Source organism: Neomonachus schauinslandi, chromosome 2 (genome assembly GCF_002201575.2).
Source record: "Neomonachus schauinslandi chromosome 2, ASM220157v2, whole genome shotgun sequence".
In the NCBI taxonomy this organism is placed as follows: Eukaryota; Metazoa; Chordata; class Mammalia; order Carnivora; family Phocidae; genus Neomonachus; species Neomonachus schauinslandi.
In genome coordinates, this window is record NC_058404.1 from 1,267,196 (window position 1) to 1,283,723 (window position 16,528).

General features: G+C 45.9%; 1 protein-coding gene across 1 annotated transcript in view; it reads left to right on the top strand.

Annotated features, from left to right (window-relative positions):
* Positions 1-16,528, top strand: part of DLGAP2 (DLG associated protein 2) — a 184,001-nt gene that overhangs the window by 99,200 nt on the left and 68,273 nt on the right. The window contains exon 5 of the mRNA XM_021694152.1: positions 15,059-15,206. Within this exon, the coding sequence (XP_021549827.1) occupies positions 15,059-15,206 (148 nt within the window). The remainder of the gene's footprint in view (positions 1-15,058; positions 15,207-16,528) is intronic.

A 16,528-nucleotide genomic window follows, 5' to 3' on the forward strand; every position in this document is an offset into this window, starting at 1 on the left:
GGTGGGTCCTGGGACGGAGAGATGGGGGTCTGGGAGGTGGGTCCTGGACGGAGAGAATGGGTCTGGGTGAATTGGGTCAACACCCTGACAGGTGGGTGCAGGTGGTGAGGGGCGCTCCTGGGAGCTCCCCCCATGCTAGTCCTTGTTAGGGAGGGAGAGAGCAGAGGGGGTGGGTGGGGCACGTAGAGCAGGGGGACCGTGAAATGGCGGTTCTGGATTGGAGGTCAGGGGAGAAGGAACTGTAGACCCATAGAGGGATGGCACGGACCTTTTGGGGCGCTCTGGGGTTCACGCTCGTGAACCCCAGAGTTGAATCCACATGGGGACTGGCGTGCTCCCCTCCGGCCACGCTCACCGGGCTGGTTGCCCTCCGTGGCCCTGGTGACCAGACTCTCGGGAACCACTCTGGATAATCCAGGAGGGGCGGCAAGGGATACTGGACAGGAAGGACTTGCTCCCCAGGCCACGGGCCATTGCCAGGCTGGTGAGCTCTCACCACTGGGGATGCGTCCGGTTTTCCATCGTCTTCAGACTTCCCTTATCTTACTTCTTTTTGCCGACTGCCTCATGAAGGAGTAATTGACTGTGGCTCTAACTTCTTTGGTCATCACGATCTGAAGCTAGGTAGTTTTTGTCATCTGTCAGCTGTCTCCCCCACCCCGACCCAGGGCAGATAAGCTCCATGCACACATGCTGTGCTCTGTTTCTCTCCTGGCGCCACGACACGCATGTAGTTGTTTCTCAGTAAGTAGTGGTTAAATAAGTGGGTAACCAGTTAATTAATGGTGATGCATTCATTACAAGCATTCATTGATGTGTTAATGTAATTAACTCACTAACGTATCCACTATTACTTCTACGCCATAGAAGTTGGTTGGCCTGGCCAGCAGTATTCCTTTTGTCCTACTTGTCTGGCTTCTTCTGAACATTTTGTTCTCCGGGGACTCGGAAGGCTGGTCGCTGGAATGCACAGCCCATTCAGAGTCTCTAGGAGCCACATACCTGAGTGTGGGGGCCTCTCTGAGTCACTCCTCCCGAAGTCCTGTCCAACGATGTCGTGGGAGGAGCTATGTGGTGTCTGTTGTCCTGCTTCCCCCACCTGGATGGGGGGTTCCCGTCTTTGTGATTGTATGGGGGATCCAGGCGGCAGGTGGATTAGGGCACTTCTGAGCCAGCCCCCCCATTGCCCCAGTGTTCTCCAGGCAGGAAACTGCTCTCCAATGTTTGACCATTTAATATTTGATGAGATCCAGTGCAAATTGTTGAAGTCAGTTCTCCTCAGGGAAAAGTGTTCCTGGTCCTGCCTCTCCATCCCAACGCGGGATGCCCAGGGGCCGCCCCCATCCCGCATCGCCGTCAGGACCAATGTCAGCACTCCAGAGCCACAGGGCCCCATTCTCAGTGCCCCTGAAGTGAAGGGGCACAGAGCAGGGGCCTAACGAAGTTTGAACAGATGACCACACAGAGGAACAACTGAAGTTTGCTTTGTGGTTTGGCAGACACTGTAGACTCTGCTCCCACGTGGCCAGGATCTACATGGCTGGAGGCTTATTCTCCAGGACCCATGGTTATATAACCTGCTATAAATGCATTCTAGCTTGCTGAGAATGTAGATACAGACCCTGTCTCCTACCACCGCAGAAAAGAGGCTTCATTAGTGTGTTTATTATCTGTGGATGAAATGGATAAAAATGCAGATTCTTTAAAAGGTCTTTCAATGGGGGTCCCTATTCCTGTATCCAAGTAGATCTGTGTTTCTGGAGTGTGGTCTGGTCCACTGACCACCCCAGTGGAATCACCTAGAATGTTTATTAAACATTCTAAACCCATCTCTGGGAATGTGATCCAGGAATCTGCATTATTCACAAGCACCCAGGGGATTTGGGTATAGGTTAGCATTTGCAAAACCACTGAGTGGATGTTTTCTTGTTGCCTTGCCACTAGCCTTTAAATATAAACCAGTAACTGCCAGAAATCTTTATAAAGAGAAAACCTATGTACTTGGTTTTAAAAGAAAATCTCAAACATAGAAGAAGGCCTAGCTGTTAATAATAATGAAAGGGTCTAGGCACAAGAACAGCTCTCTGTGGTAGGCAGTGAGCTCAGCATTGCCCAGTGGGGTCCCTGTGATGTAGTCGGGCTGAGCACCCCGGGGCCACATCTGTCGTCAGAAACACCAGTAGCAGGAGCGGACGAAGCGCATTACACCACAGCAAGCTTCCCCTTCTCCACTGCCTGGATTCCCGGGACCCTCTGAACGACCCCCTGAGTTACGTAGGAAGGGATCATCATTGTCTTCATAGTCAAAGGAGGAAAGTGTGGGTCAAGAACATCCATGGCTTGCTCAGGTTCTTCGAGGATGCACACGGATGAAATTCAGACTTCAGACCCAGGTCTTCTGGCTTCAGATCTGCTCTTCTCAACATTTATCCCTTCCCTCTTCAGGGGAGCTGAATAATTTAAGGGGAAGCTGATGGAAACAATTTGCATATCTGTTACCACTCATGCGGATGGTGAACTGTAGTTCCTTTCAGAGGATAAGATTTATAACATCCTTGAGAAGCAAGGCAATATCCACCTTCCCCCGAGTTTGCTTTGTTCACAACTTAAAGCGGATAACAGCGAGAATTCCTCCTAAATGCCCAAATTTGACCATCTACTGAGACCAACCCATACTTTTTACATTAGCTTTAGAAAATTCCTCCATCCCTGTTTACCTAAAATGCCCCTTCAGTACAGGACTTCTTTATTTAGCAATTTAAGGCTTTTGTGCCTTGCTCATTTCAGGAGCCGTTCCTTCCCCCTGCAAACCCTGCACCCCCGCTGACTCTATGTTCTGTTTTCTAAGGGGGCAATGGAGCCTGAGGTCCTTCGGTAACTCGGTCGGGCGCATGAGCCAGTGATGGCCCCGGAGAGGCAGCTCTCTGTTCTGGAAACAAACCGTAGCGCAGCTCTGTGCTCATCTCAACTATTAACTTAACAAGCAGTTGTGATGATCCATTGCAAATGTTTAAAATGTTTCTATATGATACAAAGTAACATATGCACGCTTGGGGGTGTGAGATCTTTGGGCTTGAATCTCAACTGCATCACAGCTCCAGACCTGGGGGTGCTGTCTCCCCTCAGTCAAGATTTTCTTGCATTTATGAAACCAGCTTGATTATCAGATTATCTTCCTTGGAGAATCATAACCAACATCAAGGACAACAGAAGTATTCGTGGAAGATTCGCTGTGACTGTTACCCACACTAAATCCTCTCTGGGCGCTGCTAAGAGCCTATGACCCAAATGATGAAAAACTAAATATAGCACTTTTCATATCTGATTTCTAAAAGCTTTATGAAGATATAATTTATACACCATGCAATTCGTCCGTTTGAAGCACACAATTCAACAATTTTAGTATATTCAGGGCTGTGCAGTCTTCAATGTGATCACTTTTAGAACATGTCTTCACACCAAGAAGAAAGCCGGTACCCACTGGCAATCAGTCCCCCGGCCCCTAGCAACCACTAATCTGCTTTCAGCCTCCCTGGGTTTGCCTGTCCTGGGACCTGCCTGTAAATGTAGGTCTACGATACGTGCCTTTTGTGTCTGGCTTCTTGCACTGAGCATTATGGTTTTTATGTTTCGTGCATATTATAGTGTATGCCCCCTGCTTTTATGGCTGAGTGACACCCATTGTATGGATACACCACCGTGTATCTACCCATCCATCAGTGATGGACATCTAGGTTGCTTCCACTTTGGGGCTCTTATGAGTAATTCTGCTGTGAATCCTTGCACAAATGTGTGTGGACATATTTCTCTTAGACACATACCTGGGAGTAGCATTGCTTGACTATGTGGAATTACATTTAACCCTTCAGGAAACGTCCAGACTGTGTTTAAAGTGACCGTGCCTCATTTAGTATTTAATAATATAAATTTGCAATGGATTCCGTACTATATTATACTATACGTATAAACGTACAATATTTATATAAAAATTTATCCCTTGTTTTAAATTTTTTCTTTTATTTCTATTCACTACTTTAATCTCTGAAGGCTTACAGACACATAATTTTGTAATGAGAGCAGATTTTTTCATCTATCTCGACACATTTACATCTGTTAATGGTGATATATCGACACCTATATGTGGAAGATAAGTAGTTGGAGCTTTTCCTTAATACCGACCCTTCTCTCTGAGTTTTTGAACTCTCTGCTTTCCTTAAAGTGCAATCTAATTCATACTCCTCTGCACAATATTACCACCTTTCCTTTAAAACACATTTCAGAAGTTGAACCATAAAGCAGTTGAAGTAGGACAAAGACAAGATTTTCAGGAAGACATTGGATCTCTTTAAATACATCCTTCAGAAAATCGAATTCCATTAAAATTTATGGGCAGCATAGCCGGCTTTTTGAGGACAAGGGGCAATGATTCAATCATCTTTCTGTGTTAGGCACCCAATAAATGTTTGTTAGATGAATGACTCATTTTGCTGGATAAACCTATTTGGGGAGAGCATTTTAATGCTGAAGAAGAAAACCTTTTTAGAGGGCCTGTTCTGCTTCAGTCCTGCCTGATGTTGGTCCCCGCACTGCTGGGTTCCTCTCTGTTGACGTCAACTCTTTATAGAAGTTCACTAATCCTGGCCTCTATTTTGTGTCTCTTCGGAAAAATAAATTATAGGGAAAGATGTTATAGCTCATTGAATTTAAAAAATAAACCTCAGAAACGTTAAATGTCAAAGATTTAAATTGATACCTTCTATTCTGCTTATACACAATTCCTCATAGAGATATTGGTAGTGAGGCCAATTTAAAGACTTTCAGTAAAAATGAACCCAAGGGAGCCTTTCGGCAGAGCCACTGTTCCCTATAAATTCAGGTGTGGTCTCTGCGGTCACTCTGAGCACTTACAGCCTGGGGTACACAGCTCTATCATCACACAGAGCGCTTGCAGGATCGTCTGCAAACTCTCCCAGGACTCATAAAGGAGCTCGAAAGCAGACTCTTTAAAGAAGCAGGAAGGGAGTTCATGAAAAGAATACGGGGCTTCTCTGAGAATCTCCAGAAGGGAAAGAGAAGTGGGTTGGAAAGCCCTGCAACCAGGGGCATAAACCTCACCTCTAAAGTAGTTGCGTGAAGACCATCCTTTCCAACCCCTTGTGCAAAGACCTCACAGTTTTGATACCCCTGCACAGGACAAGGGCAGTGATGTCTGAACTACTGTGTAGTAGTTTTGTAAACCAGACCTTGTAAACGAGAGCCGGCAGCTTCCACGGTGGCCGTCAACAGCATGGGTCCTGCTTAGCTGTCACCTGGAGCCTTGGGAAAATGCATCTCATCGGAGGCACTTAGGTCATGTGCCCAACTGTAGCTTTAAGGGAGTCTGCAAGAAGAAATGCCCAACCTGTGTGATCCTGTAATAGGAGTCAGACTCTGCCTCTCCCAGTGTGAATCCCCTAAACAACAATGAAATCATTGAGATGTCAGTGAGCCAAACAAGCGACCAATTCCACCAAAACAACATAATTTAAAAAAATAAAACTGAATGGGTAAGAGTTCTGGAGAACTAACTCTCTTACAGAAAACAGTTGTAAGCTCTGGAATATATTCTATATGTCTGCTACAAATATACACAGTTGACCCTTGAACAACATGGGTTTGAACCATGCGGGTCCATGTATACACAGGTCTTTTTAATATAAATCCAGTACTGTAAATGTATTTTCTCTTCCTTATGATTTTCTTAGTAACATTTTCTTTTCTCTAGCTTATCCTATTGTAAGAATACAGCATATTATACATAGAACATACAAAACATACGTTAATTGACTGTTGATGTGATTGGTAAGGCTTCTGGTCAATATTAAGCTATTGGTAGAGTTTGGGGTGAGTCAAAACGTGGATTCTCAGTTAGGTCCCCTGACTCCTGTGTTGTTCAAGGATCAACTGTATATATCTGTTGTATATATGTATAGATATGTATATATCTGTCATATGTATGTGTTATATGTACATATGAACATATATGTTAATATAAACAATACAGGACAGTAAACTATAGCAGGCAGGAAGTAGATGATCTTCAGATACTGAAAAAGGAACCACACTCAGTGAAATCCACATTTGTAATAATCTTTTCTGAGCACTTTCTCTATTCCTCATGGTATGGGACAGTAAGAATTTAAGCAAAAGGCTGCAGTCATGAATTTGGATATTAAGGAATAGGATTTGGGGTTTCCAAAGTGGCAAGAGGAATTAGGGGGCAGGGACAAGACAGAAACCTAGGAGCCATAGTCGGGGAACAGCAACATCTGTGTAAAAACTGGTGACCCCTGAACGGAGTCTAATTTTCAACTGCTACCCTCTGAAGAGGATTGAAAGTTTAGGGATTGAAGCCCAGCAACTCATGGTGTCTCAAAAATAGCGAGATATCTAAAACATGGTGAACATTAAACTCAGTGAACACTTGGAGCTTTCCACGGATCCATCCTGTGAATGCGTAAAACCGTGCATCCACAGTTCAAGACAATCCACCAACACAAAAATCAATACTCTTCAGAGGAAGATAACAGGATCCAGAGTCTCTATCAACAGCGTCCATGGTACCTAAGAAAAAAGAAGAAAAAAACCATGCAAAGTTGTACCAAAGTGAAACTCACTAGCAAGAAACACATGAAGATGAACCCTGACATGACCCAGATGTTTGGATGATGCAGAAAGAACTTGAAAGCAGCTATTATAAGGGTCTATGCCTTAAAGGAAAAGATGGTCTTGATGAGTGAACAGATGGTGGAAAGAACCAACTCACATTTCAGGAACAGAGGAGTACATGATCTGAAGTGAGAAATTCACTGCTTAAGAGCAGACTGAGAAAGCAGAAGGAAAAAATTTTGGTTTTTGAAAACAAATCAATGGATATAAAAGCTGAAGAAAAGAGAGGTAAAATATTGGGGAAGAAATAGCCTCAGAAAAATGTGGAATAATGAAAAGTAAACTAATATACGTGTAATTAGAGTACCAGAGGACACCATGTGATACCTAGAAAAGCTCATATCAGACTTGTGGATAAATCATGGGTCAAAGACAAAAATCACAAAGGCAACTGTAAATTATTTAGAACTGAGTGATGGTGAATATCCAACATGTGAAGGTTTGCGTGTGCTGCTAAAGCAGCATTCATAGCATTAAATGTCTATGTTAAAAAAGTAGAAAGGCTTAGAAACAGCAATCTAAGCTACCACCTTAAAAAGCAAAGAAAGGAAGAACAAATTAAATCCAAATTAAAAGAAGGAAAGGAATAATAAAGAGGAGAATCAGTAAAATATAAAATGAACAATAGAGAAAAATGCAATGCCAAATATTGGTTCTCTGAAAAGATTAATAAAGTTAATAAATGCTTAGCAAGACTGATCACCTAAAAAAAGGGGAGAGGGAGAAAATACATATTATAAATATTAGGAATAGAATAGGGAGTGATTCTATAGCTCCAATGGAGATTAAAAGGAAAATAAGGGAAAACTGTAAACAAATTTATGTCAATAAATTCTACAGCTTCTATGAGTTGGACCAATTCCTTGAAAAACTTACCTACACAAAAGAACTAGAAAATCTGCACAGCTCTATTATGTATTAAAAAGATTTAGTTCACTGTTAAAAACATTCTCACAAAGAAAACTTCTGGCCACAATTGTTTCACTGGTAAATCCCATTAAACCCTAAAGGAAGTTATAACACAAATCATACATAAACTCATTAACTTCAGGGTGAAAGAATAGGATACCTCTTGGCTTATTTTATGAAGCCTGTGTAAGTCTGATACCAAAAATGTTACCCCAAAAATGGGCAATTAATGACCAATATGTTGTTTTAAATTAACAAAATATTAACAATCCAAATCCAATAATATATAAAAAGAACCAAGTACAGTTTCTTCATGACCAAACAGGACTTATTCCAGGAATGCTGGTTGATTTAATGTCTATAAATCAATGAAGGAGGGGTGCCTGGGTGGCTCGGTTGTTGAGCATCTGACTCTTGGTTTCAGCTCTGGTAGCGGTCTTGGGGTTGTGGGTTGGCTCCGCATTGTGCTCAGGGTGGAGTCTGCTTGGGATTCTCTCCCTCTTCCTCTCCCTCTCCCCCTCCCCCTGCTCACTCTTTCTCTCAATTAAGTAAGTAAATAAAATATTTTTAAAATAAATAAAATAAAAATCAATGAAGGGATCCACCACATTAGCAAATAAAGAAGAAATGTGTTATGATCGTTTCAAAACATGAGGAAAAAAGAAAACTCTCAGCAAACCCAGAATTAAAGGGAGCTCCTTCAGTTGGAGGAAGGTTATTTGCATAAAATGTAGAGCCAATATAAATATTAAGATTATCTAAGGTTGGGTAAAAGATGGGATATCAACCCTCACCATTCTCATTTAACATTAGGGTGGAGGATAGCCAATAATAAGGCAAGCAAGACAAATAAAGAACATTGAGATTAAAAAGGAAGAACTTCATTCTGTTTATTCTCAGACAACAAGATTGTTCACACAGAAAACCTAAGGAAAGTACAAAACAAATACTAGAACAAAAACGGCATTTACCAAGGCCAGGGTGCTAGTAAAATATGTAAAACCCAACTGTGTTTCTTTAGACCAGCAATGAACAATTGGGAAATGTAAAATTTAGAGTTTGTACTTGTTAATCCCCATCACCCGTTTCCCCCCTCCCCCCCACTACCACCCTCCCCTCTGGCAACAACCAGTTTGTTCTCTGTACTTAAGAGCCTGTTTCTGGTTTTTGTGTGTTTGTTCATTTGTTTTTTTAGATTCCACGTATGCGTGAAATCCCATGCTATTTGTCTTTCTCTCTCCGACTTATTCCATTCAGCATAATACCCTCTAGGTCCAGCCATGTTGTCACAAATGGCAAGATTTCCTTCTTTTATGGCTGAGTAAGATTCCAGTGTGTGTGTGCTTGTATCTGTGAATGTGTGCGTGTGTACATGCACATACATACATACATGTACATATACATACATACCTCACACCTTCTTTATCCGCTCACCTGTTGATGGACACCTGGGCTGCTTCCATGTCTTGGCTACTGTACATAATGCAGCCAATGTCTCTTCAACATAGTGTTTTCATCTCCTTTGGTTAAATACACAGTGGTGCAATTGCTGGGTCATAGGGTTGTTCTATTTTCAACTTTTTCAGGAACCTCCACACTGTTTTCCAGAGTGGCTGCACCAGCTTGCATTCCCACCAACAGTGTAGGAGGGGTCCTCTTTATCTGCATCCTCGCCCACACTTATTATTTGTAAATGGGTTTTAAACATCTCAGCAGCATTGTCAAATCTCTACCCTGAGAACCACAAGTATTGCTCCAAGGAATTAAAGAAGAGTGACATAACTAGGTACTAGTGACATCATGAGGTGACGGAAACTTCAATGTTGAGATGTTAATTCTCCCCCATCTGAGGTATAATTTCAACGCAACCTCAGTCAAAACCAATACTATTCAAAGCAACCTCAGGTTCTAGACAAACTGACAGGAAGAATCTAAAATATATGTGAAAATGCACAGAACCTTGGAAGGGCCAAAACTATCTTGAGAAAGAGCAAAGTTGGACAACTCACACTCTCTGATGCTTTTTCCGAGTCCCAGCCCCGGAACCCACCATGTCTTTGGGGATCCCCATCTCCTTTTAGGGGAACAGTTTTTGGTATCTGAGCAGGCAGAGTGGGTACACGTGTGTCTGAAATGATCTTTGCTCCTCCGTTAGGGTAAGCATGAATTCATCCCGCTATCCCTGACGATGACCCAGCAGGACAGGGTCGTCCCAGCCTCCCCACCCTCCCGTGAACAAGGTATCTTTCATCTCCATTCAAACACTTCCTCTTGGAATCACGAGTTATTTGGAAGACTCTTGTTTAACCTCCAAGTACTTGGGGATTTTCCAGAAACCGTTCTGTTACTGATTTCTAGCTTAATGTCATTACAGTCCAACAACATACTCGGTGTGATTTCTGTTCGTTCAACATTTGTTAAGGTCCATTCTATGGCCCAAAGTCTAGTGTATTATAGTGAGTGCTCAGTGTGCACTTGAAGAGACTATGTGCATTAGGCTACTGTTGGCTGGAGAGTATCTGCTTGTAAGACGGTGTGATTTTGGTGTAAGACTAGACCAGGGTTTCTCAGTCTCAGCATTACTGATATTTGGGGCCAGGAGGTTCTTTCCTTTTGGGAGCCCCCCTGTGCACTGAGGGTGTTTGTCAGCAGCATCTCCAACTTCTACCATCAGATGCCCCTCCCCCAAGTGTGGCAACTGAAACTGTCCCCAGACATGGCCCGGTGTCCCTTAGGAGGTGAGAGCTCCCAGGGTAAGAACCACTCAAAGAGAATACGTCAGCACAGCGGAGAACGACTCTCAGCATCACACGTGAGACTTCCGCTTGTCCAAAGACACCAGTAAGAACAGGAGAAGGCAAGCCACAGACCGAAGGAAAATGCTCCTATCTGACAAAGGATCTGCACACAGAATATACAGAGAAGTCCCACAGAACAAAAATGGGAAGCCAAATAACCCAGTTTTTACAATGGGACAGTTGAAAAGTCATGTCACAAAAGAAGATACACAGAGGGAATGAAAAGCAGAGCTCCAGTGAGATACGCATCCCGACCACCGTGGTTAGGACGAAGGACAGCACAGTCCCCACGACGATGTGGGGTTACGGCACGCACGCAGAATGGACTGAGCTGTGTACTGGAGATCTGCACATCCTACCTACACCAGCTTTGTTTCCATGAATAAAAATGGACTGGGTATTTATTGTCCCATTCTGGGATTTCTGTTTTGGGGGAAAAATCTCTTTTTTGTTCTCTTCAAAAATTTTTAAACGGTTGAAATGTTTCGTTGAGACAAAATCTCACGTGGGAAAATGGGGCCCCATCTGGGCAGCCCCCTCCCCTACAGCTTCCCCACAGATGAGACATCTCGACCAAACGCCAGAGGAGAAAATCCAGAACCACTACTCTGCATCCCCCTCCCCACATCCAGGCCTTCTGAGGACAAATAAATGTAATGTTTGTTACCATTGACCAAGTGCTCGCCACATGCTGGGCACCACTCCAAGCCTATCGTGTAGAATATTCAGTAATATTCAGTAAGCTCAACACGTTAAGTCCTATTACTGGGAGCCGCACTTGGCAGAAGCTCACTGAGAGTAGAGACCTGTCTGCAAGGACGCATGGGCTCAAGCAGGGCGCGAACCCAGGCTGGCCCCCCGTGTGTGCGCCCCCCAGAATGAACCGCTGTGTGCACTGTGGGACTCCATCACCTGACGCGGGGCCCAGCGTGCATGCAGCGCTGTGTTCAAGGGGGGGGCTGTTCGCGCCACCCCCTGGGGGCCCAGCATGCATGCAGCGCTGTGTTCAAGGGGGGGGCTGTTCGCGCCACCCCCTGGGGGCCCAGCATGCATGCAGCGCTGTGTTCAAAGGGGGGGCTGCTCGCGCCACCCCCTGGGGTCTCTTTCCCACAGATCCTCTCACTTTCTAAAAATACATTGACTCATGCCCCAAACTCATGACTTTTCTCAAATAACCCCTGGGCTCTCCTCTTCGTGGACAAACTCGACGAACTGTTCAGAATGGTCACTTACACTATCATTGTGTCGGTCTGGAGCCGCTGCCGCCTCGCTCACTCCGGGCCGTCTGCAGGTGGCCCTTCCTCTCCCTCCCTTCAGCTCCCCTGGGGTGACCGGTGACCGTGCTCCGTGTCCCCCTCTGGCCTCGGGGCTCAGGCCTGTTCGGGCATCCTGCCCCTCAGACAAACTACTCTGAAGACAGGAAATAGTCACGATTGAGCTCCGGGCTGGACCCTGTGCCCCAAGCAGGAGAAGACACGACAACAGACACATCTCCTAACCCTTCCTACCGAACCAATGTGGAGAGACGCCTCTGAATTTGGAATGGACATAGTTAGTACGGATTTCCCCTTCATGCAACCTGCAGAGGGCTTACCGCTTTTTGGAGGTGGCAGACATAAAGGGCTGGGTTCTTTTGTCTGGATTCTCGAGTCTGCTTACAGGATCTACATCGCTGACGGCAGGGCCTGCTTAGGTGTGTACGTGGTTCTGTCCATCTGTCTCCTGGGGTCTGACGTCAGGGAGGAGCTCATGAGCCTGGGATTCAGCCCACAGCCCCGTGGCAGCCGCCAGCAGCAAGGGACACGGGGACTCCAGGAAGCCTCCTCTGCTCCTTTCCTTCTCGCTCCGGCAGCCTTCAATGCCGGCCTCCATGCTCACAGGACTGCCCAGCGTGGGCACCATTTGGAAGCGGAAAAAACTGGAAAAAGTATCCTCGTGTTATTCTGAAAAACTTTTTTATGGTTTCCTTTTAGTATTCTCTAAGCTATGGCAAATCTGCACATGAAAATCTATTTCTCCCCCTGGCAACTAGGATCCCAAAGTAGGAACTATCCATTTGAGGGAGTAACCAAGGGGCTTTGAGGGGATTTCAGAATGAGATGGGTTTCCTAGGACAGTTTCTGCAGAGGAGCGGGGAGCTGTTCTGGAGTGAGGGCCCCGGGAGTCTTGGGGTGTGCGTTCTATGCAGAAGGCACCTGCTGCCGGCTTCTAACCCCACCTGTGCTCCTCAGTCTCAGGTCCTGATTTTCAGCCTCCAGGTGTGTGATTTATGTGGATAGCTGGCTTTCCATTTATATGATTTATATGGACACGGCGGGATTGTAAAATGCTAAACCGTCACAATAAAAAAAAATCTATTAAGCCTAGTGAGGTTGAAGTTGTGTTTTTTTTTTAACTATTTAAAATATATGGTAATGAAGGACCATACTTTTGGGGCTCTCTGCTTCTATGACTCAGCAGCTGCGATCTTGGGGCTAAAAGCCTGAATTCTGGAGCAGACTGCTGTCACAGTCTAGCCCTGCTACACTCTGCATGAGCCTGCACAGTGACTCAGTGTCCCGTTTGGACAATGCCAAGTGCTTACAGGGGTATCCAGCACAATCGTTGTAGCAAACATTAACCATCATGAGTCAATGTTTAAGAGGGAAAAAATGTGTTTAGCTCTCTACAGTGGCAACTGTCCTGTAAGTGGCGTGCCCAGCTTTGGAAGAAAGAGATCACAGGGAGTTAGAAAACGTTTTTGAAACACAGAATCATAGACATAGGCTCACTCAGGGGTGAGTGCCGTCCAAAAGCCACCAAAAGGGTCATCTTCTCTCATTTTGAGGACATCTCCTCACTCACAGGCACCGAGCTAAAACTGTGGAGACAGAGACAGACACAGGTGTCTCCTTTAGGGACTCTCAGACCCTTCACCTGAGACGATGAGGTGGTGGTATTAGAAGGGAGAGCTACTATATTGCAAGGAAATAAGAAATTGGTACCAACCGGCAGAAATGCAAGGTGTGAAATGAGCCATTTCAAGGAAACAGAAGGAAAGGGGAGATGCAGAAAGTTTGCATTTTTGCAAAGTCAGAAGTGAGGCCAAGAGCCTAAGTCTGGGCTTTTGCCAGAGGCCGCCGGGCTCCCGCTCCCGCACGCAGTGCTGGACTAAACACACGCAGACACTGGCGGGGTGAGGCCAGCTGTTGTGCAAGCCAACCTGAGCCCCACACGCAGCAGAGTCCTGGGCGAGGTCCGGCCGCACTGTGCTGCTCCCGTCGACTCCGGCCACTTCCTGCCACATGCACGACAGGTGGCCGCGCCTGGGGGTTTGCTCACCTGTCTTACTGGCGGTCAGGCCAGGCGCATACGGATACGGATCCCCAGCCTGGGATCCCACGAGGAGTCCGGGCAGATCCACCACTCCCTGTTAGGTGCCAAAATGAGAACCAGCTGTATGACAGCTAATTTCTTCCTCTTTTTGTTTTGTTCTGTTTTGAGTGAAGGGAGCTGGAATGTGTTACACACCTGGTTTTAAAACAAAAATTGCCATAATAATAATTTACAATATAAACTGTATGCTACTAGAATGTAAAAATAAGTATTTTTAATTTTAGCAGAAATACTGACTTTAAATCTGTAATGAATGGGCTCTGCTTAATCAGAACTTAGAGTTAAGCCCAAGTTTCTCTGCTGCCCCATTTTTACAGAAAGAAGTAAATCACAGAGAAAACAAATTACATCAGGAATTTACTTTGAAAAGCAAGGAACAAACTTTGGCTGTAGAGCCAGACTTAGCAACCGAGTATTTCTACACATTTTTACATCCAAGCCCATGCACTGATCCTATTCCGTGTTCCCACTGCACTGATCCTACTCCGTGTTCCCACTGCGATCCAAACTAGGAGAGAAGCTTCGGTACATCTGGTCTTACAACTCCCGTTTTTGATCAGATAAAATGAATTTTTACTCTATTATCAAAAGATTGTCCGCAGAACTTGAAACAGAGGATTCAGTGGGCCAGAAGTTTAAGCTAAGTTGACCTTTCTGCCTGCCAAATGCCCTCACGGTAGAGCATACCCTGAAGCAGGATCAGAGAACATTGGTTTGTAAGGGAGTTTGGAGGAACACGGCCACCGTGATTGTGAGGCGGGGTGGACCTCGCAGCCTGCTCTTTCTCTCTGTCTGCAGTACGTGACCTGCACTACTGTGCATGAGTTACAACTGAAGGCAAGCCTTTTGTTTTTATTTTTATTTTTCTGAGTGTGTAAAGCTGCCAAAAGCTAACATGACTTTTATGAGATTCTCAGGTTTTTGGCTTAAATTCAGGAGCCACGTCCACTGCTGTGCTGTGTGAGTTATGGTGCTTTTCGGCACCTTTTTGTTAACATGGAATGATCCTAACTTCATTACCTGGCCACAAACAGTCAGGTCTCAAAGCAGCTTTGTAAATGGCATCCTCTGTTACTTCTGATGACTTTGCATTTGTAACTGAGCCTGCAGAGTGTGGACCTAAGGCCAGGATGTCCGCCAAAAGACACACATTCAGCTGGAAACTTTCCAACGGCCTCTCGGCGCAGGTGGGAATGACCCTCACCTGCTCTGCCCCTTCCGTGCATGTTCACAGAACGCCTTTTCTCTTCGTTTCTTTTCTCTTTTAGCCAGAGCTACCCGCAAGCTGCAAGCGACGTGCCTGCCAGCCACAGCCTGGACCCCTCGGCCAGCTACAACTCCCCGAAATTCCGCTCCCGGAACCAGAGCTACATGAGAGCCGTCAGCACCCTGAGTCAGGCCAGCTGTGTGAGCCAGGTCGGGAATTCCTTCCCTCCCCTCTCCCTCGGGTCAGGTGTCTGAAGCCGTGTCCTCACAGTGGCCAGCTGCTGGGGGCAAGGCCGTGAGCAGATGTGAGGTTCCTGCCTGGAACCGTCTCTCTGACCGCACACCCGGGAACCCTGTAACACTGAGTTCTCGACCACACCTGTGACGGGATCCCCCTTACACGGGCCTGCTCTGAGTCAGGGCTGACGTCTCAGCCTGCTTGCGGTCTTAGCTCGGGCTGTCTTCCTTTCCCCAGGAGGCTTCCCCAGGGAAGTGGGGCCAGGGCAGGTCCATGACAGCTGGGCTCTAACGGCAGTGGAAACTCGGACGGTCCAGTAAGAAGAGCTGAGAACAATCCGGGGTGCAGAGCTGTGTTTGCCAGGCGCACAGGACGTATTTCTCAGTTCTCTCACAGCCCCGGTGGGATCCGTGGCCCTGGGGTGGATGGTGGTGTTTGGTGTTTTAATCGGGCGCAGAGGCGTGGCTGCCCGAGGCAGGGAGACCGGCAGGCTTGCCCATCCTGTTTTGAACTGTTCAAAGAGTAGCCAGAGCTAAGTGAGTGGTAGCTGGGGCTTCTAATCACCAAATGCCATAGGATCGATAAGCATTGAATTCCTGCATTTTCAATTAAACAGGTTGCTTACTAATTTTAGCTGCCTTTAAAAACAGTGCTGAAGCTCACCCCAAGTGTCTCAGGCTTACGCCTAATGTTTTCTTGTGCTTCCTGCAGAGTCGCGGCTAGGGTGCTGCTCGGGCAGAGCCCGGCTCCCTTCCCCCCACCCCGCCTCTGCGTCCTGAGCCTGCGTGTCCCTTAACCGTCTTGAACCTCTCCTTCCTCATCAGCGGGGAGAGGAAGGGTGTGCCCGGTACTGTGGGAACAGGTGACATAACACATTCGCGTACAGGGCAGGTGGCTAATGAAGGCTGGATCTCATGTAAAGAGCAGCATAGAGTCAGTACGCGGTAAATGCCAGCCATTATCATTACTACAGTAATAATAATAGTACTGCTAGTACATAATTCTGAAAAACCCTCCTGGTTACAGGCTAACGCTATGGGCTTTTGGTAGGTTGTCAGGGGTTCAAAGTTGCTGAAGACTGTTTTGCCACAGGCTTTAAATGCCTTATAAAGCAAGAGTCTGTTCATTTTACAGTTTTTTCTCATCAGAAAGTTGCACTCTGGACTTTTTCTACTGAACAATCTGGGTTTTTCTTGTTCCACAACTGAAGAAAGACATGACCTCTTTCATCAACTCTTTAAAAACAGGATTAGGTTTCCAGCTACAGCAAAGAGAATTCCAGTGACCCTTCCCC